Genomic DNA, 14,331 nt, shown 5'->3' on the forward strand with positions numbered 1-14,331 from the left:
ACAACATTTCGGGCTCCGGTAGTGCTGCGGTAGTGTTTTTAGTGCGCGATGCAGATTAGCGCGCGCTAACCCCTGCGCTACGCGGAAAAACTAATGCCAGCTCAATGGAGGCGTTAGCATCTAGCGTGTGCAGCATTGTAGCACGCGCTAAAACCGCTAGCGCAGCTTAGTAAAAGGAGCCCTAAATGATCGTAAGCTATGTTGAGGTTAAACTATGGGCTCCTTTTACAAAGGCGCTAGTGGTTTTAGCGCACGCACTATCTGCTACCACCTCCTCTCGAGCAGGCGGTAGTTTTTCGGGTAGTGCGCGCTAATCCTGTGCGTGCGCTAAAAATGCGCACCTTTGTAAAAGGAGCCCTATGTTGAGGTTACTGACATTTTAGTGTTACTTCCTAGCAATTTTTTGCGTGTTAAAAATGTTAGAGCTCAAACACAGTAAAATATCATCATACGAATGATACAATCAACAATGTGTCAGAATTTTATAGTCACTGTGAATGTTCAGTGTCCATTCTCAGCTTTAACATAAGCCTTCAGTTGTTTGGGGAAATTCTTAACAGCCTTGTCGAATAATCCCTGTTACAGACTATCCTAGATCATCTGCAGCGCTTCCTTGATTGTTTGTAGTTTGTGTGGAGCTTGTGATAGGCCTCCAACATTGCTCCCAAGTCTGTCCATGTTCTGTTTTTTCACTCTGTTTTAGATGAATGCTATATAGGTGTTAAGTAGAGGGGGGCTGTTATTTTGCAAAATGTTGGGCCCTGTTTGAAAAGAGAATCTGGGACATAGTCACCCAAAATAAAAATTCTCAGGACTAGTGGTTCCCACATTCTGTAGCGTCGTCACATTGGCGTAGCAAGGGTGAGGCGCCTCTCCCCTCACCCTCTTCTCCGCTTGCCCTGTCCCTCGTACCTTTTTAAATTTCCCAATACGAGCATCATCATCACTAACTTGCTGCCCGTGTTGGCTCTCCCTCTGACATTACTTCCTAGGCATAGGACCCGGAAGTGATGTCAGAGGGAGAGCTGACACTGATGCGAGAAGCAGGTTGTAGTTGTTGCTTGCGCCAGAGAACAGCTAGAGATATATTGGGGGGAAAGTGAAGACTTATGCGTGGTGGGGGGAGGAGTGGAAAGGAGCAGGGAGGAAGAGGAGGATGGGTGCCAGCGCTCCCACCAAGATGGCATCCAGGCAGACTGCCCCCTCCCCCGCCCTTACTACACCACTGAGTCACCACACAAATAAAAACTCATCTGCTTTAAACAAAGTGTCTGGCAGTGGAGGGAACGTTGACTGTTGCTATATATGCAATGGCTGTTTAGTTGGGCTGGCCTGATGATTCAGGAGTAGTGCTGCCCGATTCAGGAAAAAAAATGTTGATTCAATTCGATTCAGCCTATTGAATCGATTTTTCGATTCGATTCGATTTTCCTGCCCAATTGGGTGTTTTTTTAAAAAAACATCCTGGTGAGTTTATTTTATAACTTCTTCACCCTTTTATACTCTCTTTACCCCCTTTACCTTCTCCTAACCACACTGGCGCTATGGTGTAAACAAACAAAAAGACTTTTCCTCTCTCTGTTAAATCCTAGCTCACGTTTGCGGTCTAACACCAGCTCTGGCAGGATACATGTTTCAAATCTGACATATTGTAATCACAAAACAGAAAATAAAATGATTTTTTCTACCTTTTGTTGTCTGGTCATTATTCAAATCTTGTTGGTCCCAGGCTCTGGTTGTCTTCTGATAACTTTCTTGCCAGGGTCTCCTTCTTTCTCCGTGCTAATCATCCATCTGCCATCTCTGTCCTCTCCTTTCGTTTCCCTTCCCTAGAGGTCTGGCATCTTTCCTTTTTTTCATCTCCATCCACAGATCCACCTTTTCTCAACTACCCTTTCATCCAGCATCTCTCCCTCCTTCTCAAATACCCTCCTATCCAGTATCCCTTTTGCCCCCTCCACACCATCTCTCCCTTTCTGTTTCTTCCCTCCCTAATCCCATTGCCCATCATCTCTCTCCCTCTCCTCTATTTTTAGACCTTTATTTCTTCGTCCCAAAGTCCAGCATATGCACATCTCTTTGAACCCCCCTTCCCTCCCTCCCTCCCTCCGTGTACTTTTACACCAGGGCCCATTCCCCTGAAGGTTTGTCCCCCCTTGAAGGTCTGTCCCCCCCTGAAGGCCTGCCTGTCCCCCCTAAAGGCCTGCACCCAAGGCCTGCCTGTCTCCCCTGAAGGCCTGCCTGTCCCCCCAAAGGCCTGCACCCAAGGCCTGCCTGTCCCCCCTCCATGAAGGCCTGCACCCAAGGCCTGCCTGTCCCCCCCCCCGAAGGCCTGCCTGTCCCCCCTGAAGGCATGTACAACCCTCCCCACGAAGGACTTCACCCCCCAGAAGGCCTGTACAAACCCCCCCCACGAAGGACTGCACCCCCCTCGGAAGGCCTGCATATTCCCTCTGGCCTCAATTTACCTAAATCTATCAGCCTGCATAAGATCGCTAGTGCTAGAGATCTTTGCAAGCTACGTCAGGTCTTCCGAGCTGTCTTCTCTCTGCTGCAGTCCCGCCCCTCCTCTGACCACGATCTACTTCTCAGTCGATTAGAATCAATTGGACTCTGCGATCAAGTTCTTAACTGGTTTACATCATATCTTACTAATCGAACTTCCTGCGTTAAATTTAATAAAGAATATTCTGATGCATACACAACGACCTTTGGAATTCCTCAAGGCTCTATTCTGTCACCCCTTTTATTTAATATCTATCTTGCACCATTATTGAATCTATGCCAGTCTGTTGGCTTTACTGCTTTTTCATACGCAGACGACATTCAATTAATACACCCTATCAATCCTGAAAATCAAGAAGACATTAAATCTTTAAATTCAAAACTCGATCTTGTTCAAAATTGGCTTAATAACAATAAATTAGCATTAAATATAAATAAAACAAAAGCTATGATTTTCAATTGGAAAAGAGATATCATATTAAATTCGCCTTTTCTACTTAATAATACGCCAATTGAAATTATCCCTAAACTAAAAATCTTAGGTGTTATAATTGATGAAAAATTAGAATATAGAGATCATATCAACAATATAGTTAAAATCTGTTTCTATAAATTACGTTTGATTAGATCTATATCTAAATTCCTTGAATCCAAATCCCGCAATATTTTAATTCATTCTTTAGTAATAGCTAAAATAGACTATTGTAACTCTTTGTTACTTAATATTACTCAAAAACAAAAACGACAACTCCAAATTGTTCAAAACACTGCTATTAAATTAATCCATGATGCCAAAAAATTTGATCACGTAACTCCTCTTTTCATCGAATCACATTGGCTTCCTATTTGCCAGCGCATAGAATTTAAGGTCTTGTTACTTATATTTAAAAATTTGATTTTCAATCAACCTCAATGCATTTCTAAAATGTTAATTCCCTATAGTTCCACACGTACACTTAGATCATCTTCCCAAAACCTATTAGTTGTTCCCTCCTTAAAAATAATAGGCACTCGAAGATTAGATATGTTCTCTGTAGTTGGCCCCCAATGGTGGAATTCATTGCCCCAATACATAAAAATTGAAAAAGACATTTTATCCTTCAAGAAATCCTTGAAAACATTTCTTTTTAAACAGGCTTTTAATATCTAAAATTTATTTTAGTTTATCAATTTCGCTTTTAAAATCCCCTTATTCCCCAATGTTTTTTTTCCTTAAATGTATTTCTCAACACAATAGATGTAACTTTAACCCCCCTTCCCTCCCAATTGTTGTTGGTCATGTTGGATTTCTATTGTTTATATATACTGTATGTTTTTTAACTCAATTGTATTTTATTATTATGTACATCGCTTTGTATAAAGATATAGCGATTCATCAAATATTTAATAAACCTTGAAACCTTGAAAACGTCAGAGAAGGGGGCGGGACCGCGGCAGAGAGAAGACAGCTCAGAAGACCCGACAGTAACTTGCAAAGATTGCTAGCACTAGCGATCTTATGCAGGCTGATGGATTTAGGTAAATTTGATGCCAGGAGGCCAGGGGAGAAGCCGGACACTGCAGCACTTCCCGCCTGACCCTCCCCCCTCGCCCTCTAAAGCAGAAGCGGCAGTGGCCTGCCAGAAAGAGCAGCGCTGCCTCTCCTGCTTTAGTGGGTGAGGGGGGAGGGTCCGAATCGGAAACACGATTTTTTATTGTTTTAAATCGATTCGAATCGGTGAACCGATTCGAATCGTGAATCGGGCAGCACTACTTAGTAGCACTGATCTGTCCTGGCATATGGGAATTTTTCACTAAAGACCTACGTCTACCTTCTTCTCAGCCAGGGATACTAAGAGGAAGGATAAGAGTTGAAAAATGGGGAAAATCTCAGGCAGTTGTGCATGAACACTTATGGTGCCATCACTTCCAGAACAAACTGAAAGCCAAAATAAGAAGCAAGGAAGACAGAATTTTTTAAAAAAGCTTTTTAGGTAAAGCACTTAGCTTATGAAATGATGGTTGTGCAATATGCACCATACGTTGATATGAAACAGCTATATTCCTTATATTTTAAGCAATAAAATACTGCAGCAATGAATGAGCTGCTGGTTCCACCATGTTTCCTCGAAAATAAGACAGTGTCTTATATTAATTTGGGGACCAAAAAATGCATTAGGGCTTATTTTTGGGGGTTGTCTTATTTTTTTCATGTACAACAATCATCTCTCCCTTCCTCTCCTCTACCCCAATTCTTCCTCTTTCCTGTCTACCCCCCTCCCCCACCATGTGCAGGATCATTCCTCCCCTCTCACCCATCCCTTTGTGCAGCATCTTTCTATCCCTCCTTCCCTCCCATTCCCCTGTGCAGCAGAACCCCACCAACCCTCCCTCCATGAGACAGACATACCGTACCTCTGAGGCCTCTTAAAGCAGAATGGGTGGAGGTTGCTGAAACGACAAGTCCAATTTTTTCAGCAAAATAGGCAGTACTAGTGTCAGGGATGGAGTCAGGGAGTGTTGGGGATATTCGGTGAGGTCGATCTTAACTAGGGCTTATATTAGGAGCATCTTTAAAAATCATGCTAGGGCTTATTTATAGGATAGGTCTTATTTTCGGGAAACAGGGTATATTATTTTCTTCTACCTGGTGCCCACCATATCTATGAGATAGGGGAAGAGAGCCAGGGACAATTCTTCCACCACTGACAATCTGGAGGAAGTCATCTGTCTCTGCAACTGAGGAATCAAGGTCCAAAATATTTTCTAGCACATCCTGAATAAAACAGAAATAAAAAGCAATGTTAAATAAACTTTCCTGCACTACAGGAAATTTTTAATATATATATACATATGTACACATCAGTGATTACACCACATGAGTTGCAGTTCATGCAATGCTTAAAAATATACAGTACAGAGATATACACATGAACACAACACAAAATTATTCTGCATAGAGGGCACAAACCTTTATCTCACCCCTTTACTTGTCAGTATCAAGGAGCTGAAGGTGTTCTTTTTTGGGATTAATAAAGAAGTTATTTACTCTCACCATTGAAGATTTAAGAAGGTCATTTGATCGAAAGTTCCTTTGTAGGCCCTTCTCAAAATTTAAATGAAGACCACAGGGAAAAGAGACTTGATGAGGAAAAAATGCAATTGACAAGTGATCAAAAGTCCACTTCAGGTATTTTAAAACACTCCCAGTATTGGTGAACACCAAAGCAAGGCTTCGAACCAGAATAAAATATGCTTTCCATGGACAGAGACTCTAAAATAATGAAGTAGATATTAAAAACACTTATGCAGTTGGCACAAGGCCTTGTTTATATTTATGTTTATTTAAGATTTGATATACCGCTCCTGCATTTTACTGACCTAAGCGGTTTACAATGTATCAAATTAAAAATAAATTAGCTGCACCATGCCTTGCTGTATAAGTGCAAATCTGGGCCACTAGAATGAATAATTTTGGCCATATAAATTGTTGTTTAGCCAACTTCATCCATCCAAAAACAGAGTAGGATTTGGGGTATGTCAAGTATAGCACCATTTAAGCCAGTGCTAGTCATTGTCAGATCCTGAAGGCTGTAAATGGGTCAGGGTTTCAGGATATTCTGAAGATGATGAAATACATTTTCATGCATACTGCTTCCACTGCATGCAAATATTTCATATACTGTATATTCAGTAGGGATAGCTTAGAAACCTGACTATTTGAGGGCTTTGGGAAGTGAAGAAAACAAACTTAAAATATACCAGCTGATTCAGCCAGTGGCAGACAGCATTTACTGTCTGCCAACAGCGCTAAAACCAGCTAATATTCAGACTTAACCGGCCATGGGTTAGTGCATAAAGATAAGACAGCTATTTATATGGTCCTATTCATAGGTGTCGGAATGGGGGGGGAGGCCACAGGGGCCATGGCTTCCTCAAAAATTGTTTATCCTGTAGGTCAGGGGGTACACAGGCTGACCGCCACTGCTGCTGCTCTCTGCTCGCTGCCATAACTGCAGGAAGAGAAGGGCCAGGCGAGTGCAGTGAATGCATGCTGCCAGCCAACAAGCCTCCCCCCGATGTTAAATTTTGACATTGGGAGAAGGCTTGTGGGCTGGTGCTGCTGCACACACCTGAATCTTCCCTTGTTGGATTTGCTACACAGCGGCCGGCGAGCAGCAGCGGACCTTGTTGGGGGGGAGGAAAAATCGGCGGCGGGTAGGCCAGGCTTTGGTCCAGCAGGGAGGGAGGAAGGTAGACTGGCTTCAGCGGCGGACCGGAGGGAAGGAAAAATTAGCGGCGGGTAGGTCAGGCTTCAGCGCTGGAGGGAGGCAGGCAGGCTGGCTTCAGTGCAGCAGGGAGGGAGACAGGCAGGCTTCGGGGGTGGGACAAAAGTTGGAAGACAGTGAGGGGGACATAGGAAGGAAGGAGAGAGAGAGAGGCAGAGAAAGACCAGGAGGAGGGTGGGGGGTGGGAGGTTGTAAGCAGAAGAAAGACAGAGAGAGAGAAAAACCTGGACCAAAGGGGAAAAACAAGAGGCAGATGCAGGATTATGGGAGGTGCAGACAGAGGGGGAGAGACCCTGAGGAAGAACAGAGAGATGGAAGATCAAAACAGAAAAGGGGGAGGGGGGTTGTAAGCAGAAGAAAGACCTGGACCAAAGGGAAAAGAGAGAGGCCTGGACCAAAAGGGAAAGACAAGAGGTAGAGGTGCTGACAGAAGAGACAGGAGTCAGAGGTGCAGGCAGAAAAGACCGAGGGGGAGAAACTCTGAGGAAGAACAAAGAGATGGAAGATCATAACAGAGGAGGGAGAGAGAGAGGGGGGGTTGCAAGCAGAAGAAAGACAGAGCGAGAGAGGCCTGGACCAAAGGGGAAAGAGAGGAGGCAGGTGCTAGACTATAGGAGGTGTAGATAGAAGAGACAGAGGGGGAGAGACCCTGAGGAAGAACAGAGAGATGCAAGATCATAACAGAGGGAGAGTGAAGGAGACATGTTGCCAATAGGACGGGGGGGGGGGGGGGGGGTTTGTAAGCAGGAGAGAGAGAGAGAGAGAGAGGCCTGGACCAAAGGGGAAAGACAGAAGGCAGATGCTTGACTATGGGAGGTGCAGACAGAGGGGGAGAGACCCTGAGGAAGAACTGAGAGATGGAAGATTATCACAGGAGAGAGAGAGAGAGAGGGAGACCTAGAACAAAGGTGGTGGTAGGTACAAAGGAGAACTGACACTGGATCTGGGGAGGGTAAGCAGATGGAAAAGAGAGAGAGATCTGGACCCAAAGGGCTGGATTGTGAAAGAAAGAAAAAAATATTGGATGCACAGTCAGAAGTGCAACCAGAGACTCATGAAATCATCAGACAACAAAGATAGGAAAAATTATTTTATTTTCAATTTAGTGATCAAAATGTGTCAGTTTTGAGAATTTATATCTGACGTCTATATTTTGCACTATATTTGTCTATTTTTCTATAGTTGTTACTGAGGTGACATTGCATATTTTAAAGTCATCTGCCTTGACATCTTTGCAAACCCCCCAAATATAAATGATATTTAACATTTTCTCTGCGTACAGTGTGCTTTGTGTTTTTTTAATTTTGTGGTTACCATTATGTATTAATAAGATTATATTGTGTGTATATGAAAAATGGATAGAAGAAATTGCATTACAATTAGTAGTATTATTATTATGGGGGTGGAGTCAGGGGCGGATTTTGGATGGATCTGGGGTAGAGCTTTTGGGTCCCCCCCAAACAAAAAAGTGTTCCACTGTCTATGGTTCTATTTACAGTGGTACCTTGGATTACGAGCATAATCCGTTCCAGGAGCATGCTCGTAATCCAAAATGCTCGTTTATCAAAGCGAGTTTCCCCATAGGAAATAATGGAAACTCGCTTTGATGCGTTCCTCCCCCCCCCCTCGAACCGGCATTGCTCCCCTCGAAGGCCCACCTCCCCTGCGATCCGGCACCCCCCCTGCCTCGAACCGGCACCCCTCCCGCCACAATCCGACTCCCCCCCGCCACGATCCGACATCCCCCCGACACAATTGGGCACCCCCCCGCCGCTTCTTACTCTCATCTGGGCACTCTAGAAGATCAGACTCCTTGTCTGCTGGGCCTTGAGCATCTGAGCATGCTCAAGGCCTGCGAGTTCACGTTCACGTTCAGAACGTGAACTCGCAGGCCTTGAGCATGTCTTACGGCAGGCCCGGTGGAGGCCTGCAACAGGTTTGGGAAGGGGCTGGGTGGGCGCTGATCCAAATATAAGCCAATATCCCCAGTTTTGGGCCATTTTTTGCCCCAAAATCTCAGCTTATATTCGAGTATATATGGTACATTCCAGGTGATATTCAAAATAATTAAAGGGGGTAGGAGCAGTGGCATAGCAAGGGAGGTTGGTGCCCAGGATGATAGCTCCCCCTCATAGCTGCACCATGTGCCCCCCCCCATTCCTCCGAGGCGCCTGAGCCAATCAGGGACTTCCTTAGGGAGGAGCCAAAGGAAGTCCCTGATTGGCCACTGATTTGGCCAATCAGGCCATTGCTTTGGTCCATTGTTTTGGCCAACCAGGGACTTTCTTAGGCTCATCCCTAAAGAAGTCCCTGATTAGTTCATACGCCTCAGGCCCTTTTCCTTCTATAATATCTTTTAAAGATACCTTGTCTATTATTATTATGGAAGAATTTAGCAATTTCAATTATATTAGTCTATTTCTCGTTCATTGAAGTCTTTGGCTAGGAGGTGTAGCAAATGAGCACGGCAACCATATGCTATTAGCTTGGTATTCTCTTCATGCTCTTTTAAATTTCTTTTCATCTTGGATACATTTACAACATTGTCTGTGACTAAACTGTGACATTTGAATTTTTGTTCACATTTATATTATAGGTTTTGCTGCTACTTCTTAAATATTCTGCTGTATGTGCATTTCCTGAGGCATTGATTGTTTCTGTATGAAAGACATTCCCTTCTTCTATTATACCAGCACATTCAACAGGATCATTATAGACATTACTCCACCATCAAAACTTACCAAGAAATTTAAGCATTGCATGAATATACAGCCTTATGCTACATGATTAAAAACTAATCATTATTTCATGATGAATAACATTTGGACTATAATGTATCTTAAAAAGAAAACTATCTTTAGATCAGAGGTTCTCAACATGTGGTACGCATACCCCAGGGGGTACGCGTACTAGTGGTAGGGGTACGCAGCACCGTCATCTCTTGGCCTCCTGCCACTATTGATACTGCCACTGCCACATCCTCCTGCCCTTCTGCTGATGCCGCTGTGGCTGTAAATTTGGCTCCTGGACTAGTAGTAGGTGCACCTTTAACTGAAAGGTAGAGAACTGCATGGGAACGGGGCTGTTGAAAATCCCGTGGGGTTTCCCCTGAGTTTGTGGAGATCCCTCATGTTAGCAGCGTTTCCTTCTTCCTGCTCTCCAGCCACACACAGAGCTCCACATAGCCACATGCAGGCTTCCAGCACATCACCGAAGCTGACCTGGAAGCCATCCCTCTGACATCAGAGCTGACGTCAGAGGGAAGGCTTCCAGGTCAGCCAAATGCAATACAAAGAAGCAAAAGCGGTTGAAAGCAGGAAGAAGGAGGTCCACCTGGATGCCTTGAAGGGAGGGAGTGAGCAAGAATGTTGGGACAAGGGAGAGAGGAGATATGAATGTGGGACTAAGGAAGGAAGGAGGAAGAAGTTGTGCATTGGGACATGGGAGAGATATGAACTTGGGACAAAGGCTGGAAGGAAGGAAGGAGGGGACACAAACTCAGGACACAGAAGGGAGGGAGGGAGCACATTTGGACACAGAAGAGAGGGAGGAGTGTATTTGGACATAGAAGAGAGGGAGGGAGTGTGTTTGGACACAGAAGGAAGGGAGGGGGCATTAACTTGGGACACACAAGGGAGGAAGGGATGGGGCACGAACTTGGGACATGGGAGGGAGATGCTGAGGTGGGGGAGGGAATAGAAAAGGAGAATTGTGGGACACGTGTATGTGAGTGAGAGGGAAAGAGATGGTGCACATGGGGAAAAGGAGAATTATTGGGCATAGGGAGGGAGAGTAGGGAGGTAGAGATGTATGGGGAAGAGAAGGATGAAATGTAGAAATGTTGGATATGATGGTAGAGAGGGAACAGTGAGACAGATTGAAAGGGATGCGAGGAGAGAAATGTTGGACATAGTGATGGAGGAAATGGAGGGAGAGATGTGGCATGGAGCTGCAGGGGGGTGACAGAAGAAGAAATGTTGGGCATGGGGCTGGTGGGCAGGGGCAAAAGATGCTGCACTTGGTCCAGGGGATGAGAGAGGGAGAAATGTTGGATGTGGCAGTAGAGGGGGTAGGAGAGATGCATCCTGGATCCTTCTCTTTTTCTTTTTCCTCCACTCCTTTTGCAGAAAGGGAGGGAATGAGAGAAAAAGAGATGGTGGACAGTGAGAGAGAGAGGAAGACATGTTGCACATGAGAGTAAAGGAGAGAGGAAGCAATGCTGTGCATGAGTAGAGAGGGAAAATGATCCAGGATAGAAGGGAGTGAGGATGCTGTACAATGGAAAGGAGGGAAGAGAGAAATGCTGTACCATGGCAGGAGGAACCAATGGAGAGCAACTGTTGAAGAATTTGCAGAAGACAGGAAAGCAGAAAAAAGAGAAACTGGAACCATCTTGATGGAAAAATAAATCTTCAGACAACAAAGGTAAAAAAAAGAATTTATTGACTGAAATATGTTATAGCTTTGGGAAATGTATATAGCAGATGTCTTTGTATTATGTTCAACAGAAAAGGAAATGCATTTCTGGTTTTATTTCTCCAGTGTTGAAGCACTTGCTGTGGCTAGTGGGGATCCCCAAGCACCGCCAACTGTGGACCTCCTCCAAAGGTGGCCAGAACTTCCCACCACCAAGAATAGAAGGCGCTAGCAGCATCCCTGAGGCACTGAAGTGCCAGCATCTGTGACTCAGGTACGCTGCTGCTGCCTGCCAAGCTTGGCATAAGGAACCCCCAGCCACCTTTAGAGGAAGTCCTCAACTGACATAGCTTGAGGGTCCTCATCAGCTGGAGTATTTTATATTTACATTAGAGCAGGGATCTCAAAGTCCCTCCTTGAGGGCCACAATCCAGTCGGGTTTTCAGGATTTCCCCAGTGAATATGCATTTAAAGCAGTGCATGCACATAGATCTCATGCATATTCATTGGGGAAATCCTGAAAACCCGACTGGACTGCGGCCCTCAAGGAGGGACTTTGAGACCCCTGCATTAGAGGCTCTGGCAGAGACCCATTTACAAAGTATGCATTCTTCCCAATTAATTTTCCAAATGAATAAAATATCTTTGCTTCTTTGTAAATGGGTCTCTACCAGAGCCTTTAATTCGCATAATTAAGAACCAACATTTAAATCACTAATAATATTACTCCATGTCAGCTGTGACACATATGAAACTATTATGTAATATCTTGAAACTTCAAAAGAATTCTGACCGCAGATATGTTTCTGTTTCAGTCTGTGTGACAGAGGCTATTTACCCATTTTGATGGAAATTGCCACATACATTACATTCAAATTACTATTAATGATTGAAGCCATAGAGAAGACCTGACCTGGGAAACGCCCACAAGTTGAACTCTTGTCTGAAAAGGTGTAGGGTAAACAGCTGAAAAAATACAGTGCCTTACTCTTCGGACATAGTTTTCTCGGATAGGATCAATAGGAAATGTATCTGAAAGAAAATAAATTTTAGCAAAGTTTTACAATTGAATATATGACTTAGCATAAGTTCAGTAAAAGAAAGTTTGACCGATCCCTTTGCAAATCTGTCTGAGAAGGGAAGAGGGTATGCGCATGGTAATGGGGGGCAGGAAAGGAGCGGGGTGACGGCTGCTGGCGCCCGGGGTGGACCACTCCCCAGCCCCCTTTACTACGCTACTGCTCACAAATGAGGTGAACTGGGGAAAACTGGGAATTCCATTACATTTTAAATTGTTTCTTTGTGAATTCCCCCCCCCCCTCACTTGTTTATGGCACTACTTAGTATTTCACAGATACAAATTGTGTTTATTTTCTGCAATTTACCCCAGGGTCTAATGTGAATTACAAAAGAATATAACTAGATATCTCTAGGATGTGGGCAGGATATTTTCAATATACAGTACATATAAATCCAATTTTGGACATTTGGGGAAAAAATGTCCAAAACTCCTGTAGAGAAAATGGAAATATTCAAACCAGAAAAATGTTCAACTTTTTTTTTAAGTGACCATTTGCTAGACATTTTTGAGTTCAATGCTTCTATTTTTTAGAACCATTAAAAAAAAAAGTTCAAGGAAAAAACACAAAAACAAGCCATTAAGATGTAGGGGGGATCACCATTCTTAGCAGACTGGTCATACAGACATCCCAATAGAGCAGTAAGGCACTCTAGAGGGGCACTGCAGTGGACTTCACATAAAAAGTCCCAGGTGCACATTTAACATCCCATCCTTCCAGAACGGGTTACAGGCTTACATACCTATTAAAGTGTATTTATACAGGGTGATGGCAAACATGGCATGGCAAGACATTGTCTGACAGAGATGGTAAAATATATTTAACAAAGTATGTTGAAACATAACATGACAAACATAGCATTATATATACAAACATAGCAACCATAGTATGGTAGATATAGAGGGGCATTTTCAATAGGATGTCTACACAGGTGCCTAATAAATTAACTTGGGCCCCAAAGTGACGGACTGCATCAGGAACTGTTTGAGTGGAAGGTGATAGAAGGTAGTGGTCAATGGAGATCATTCTGAGGAAAGGGATATTACCGGTGGTGTGCCTCAAGGTTCGGTTCTTGGGCCTGTTCTTTTTAACATTTTTGTAAGCAATATTATTGAAGGGCTGACTGGTAAGTTGCCTCTTTGCAGATGATACCAAAATCTGCAATAAAGTAGACCCCCCCCTGATGGTATGGAAAACATAAGGAAGGACCTACCAAAGCTTGAGGAATGGTCTGAAATTTGGCAGCTAAGATTTAATGCTAAGAAATGCAAGGTCATGCATTTGGGCTGCAGAAACGCAAGGGAACAGGTTTAGAGGGTGAAGAACTTCTGTGCACAAAAGAGGAGTAGGACTTGGTTGTAATAGTATGTGATGATCTTAATGTGGCCAAACAAATTGAAAAGGCGAGAGATAAAAGGATGCTTGGGTGCATAGGGAGAGGAACAGCCAGTAGGAAAAAAGAGGTATTGATGTCTCTGTTTAAGATTCTGGTAAGACCTCATTTAGAATATTGTGTACAATTCTGGAGACCACACCTTCAAAAAGTGGGGAGTGTGTGGGGCATCAGCAGCCAGAGGTTGTGGGTTCAAATCCCACACTGCTCCTTGTGACCTTGGGCTCTTTTTACTGAGCTGCATTAGGGCTTTAACGCGCGCGCTAGACCTTAACAACAGCATTGAGCTGGCGTTAGTTCTAGAAGCGTAGCATGCGGTAGTTTCCTGCGTGCGCTAAAAATGCTAGCGCACCTTAGTAAAAGGAGCCCTAAATCCCCCATTGTCTCAAGTACATTGGATAGAGTATGAGCTCACTAGGATAGATAGGGAAAAATGTTTGAGTACGTGAATGTAAACCACTTAGGATATAAGTGGTATATAAATAAGAATATAAGAGTTGCCGCTGCTGGGTCAGACCAGTGGTCCATCATGCCCAGCAGTCCGCTCACACGGTGGCCCTTTTGGTCAAAGACCACTGTCCTAACTGAGACTAGCCCTACCAACGTACGTCCTTGTTCAGTAGGAACTTGTCTAACTTAGTCTTGAATTCCTGGAGGGCGTTTTCCCCTA

The 14,331-nt window shown here is 44.1% G+C and overlaps 1 protein-coding gene across 1 annotated transcript in view; it reads right to left on the reverse strand.

The window, feature by feature from the left end:
* The window catches only part of LOC117354928 (protein adenylyltransferase SelO, mitochondrial-like), a 96,016-nt gene that overhangs the window by 72,460 nt on the left and 9,225 nt on the right, over positions 1-14,331 (reverse strand). Inside the window, exons 3-4 of the mRNA XM_033932890.1 lie at positions 12,103-12,221; positions 5,132-5,260 (exon numbers count right to left, since the gene is read on the reverse strand). Of these exons, the coding sequence (XP_033788781.1) occupies positions 5,132-5,260; positions 12,103-12,221 (248 nt within the window). The remainder of the gene's footprint in view (positions 1-5,131; positions 5,261-12,102; positions 12,222-14,331) is intronic.

This window comes from Geotrypetes seraphini, chromosome 2, assembly GCF_902459505.1.
Source record: "Geotrypetes seraphini chromosome 2, aGeoSer1.1, whole genome shotgun sequence".
Classification (NCBI taxonomy): domain Eukaryota; kingdom Metazoa; phylum Chordata; class Amphibia; order Gymnophiona; family Dermophiidae; genus Geotrypetes; species Geotrypetes seraphini.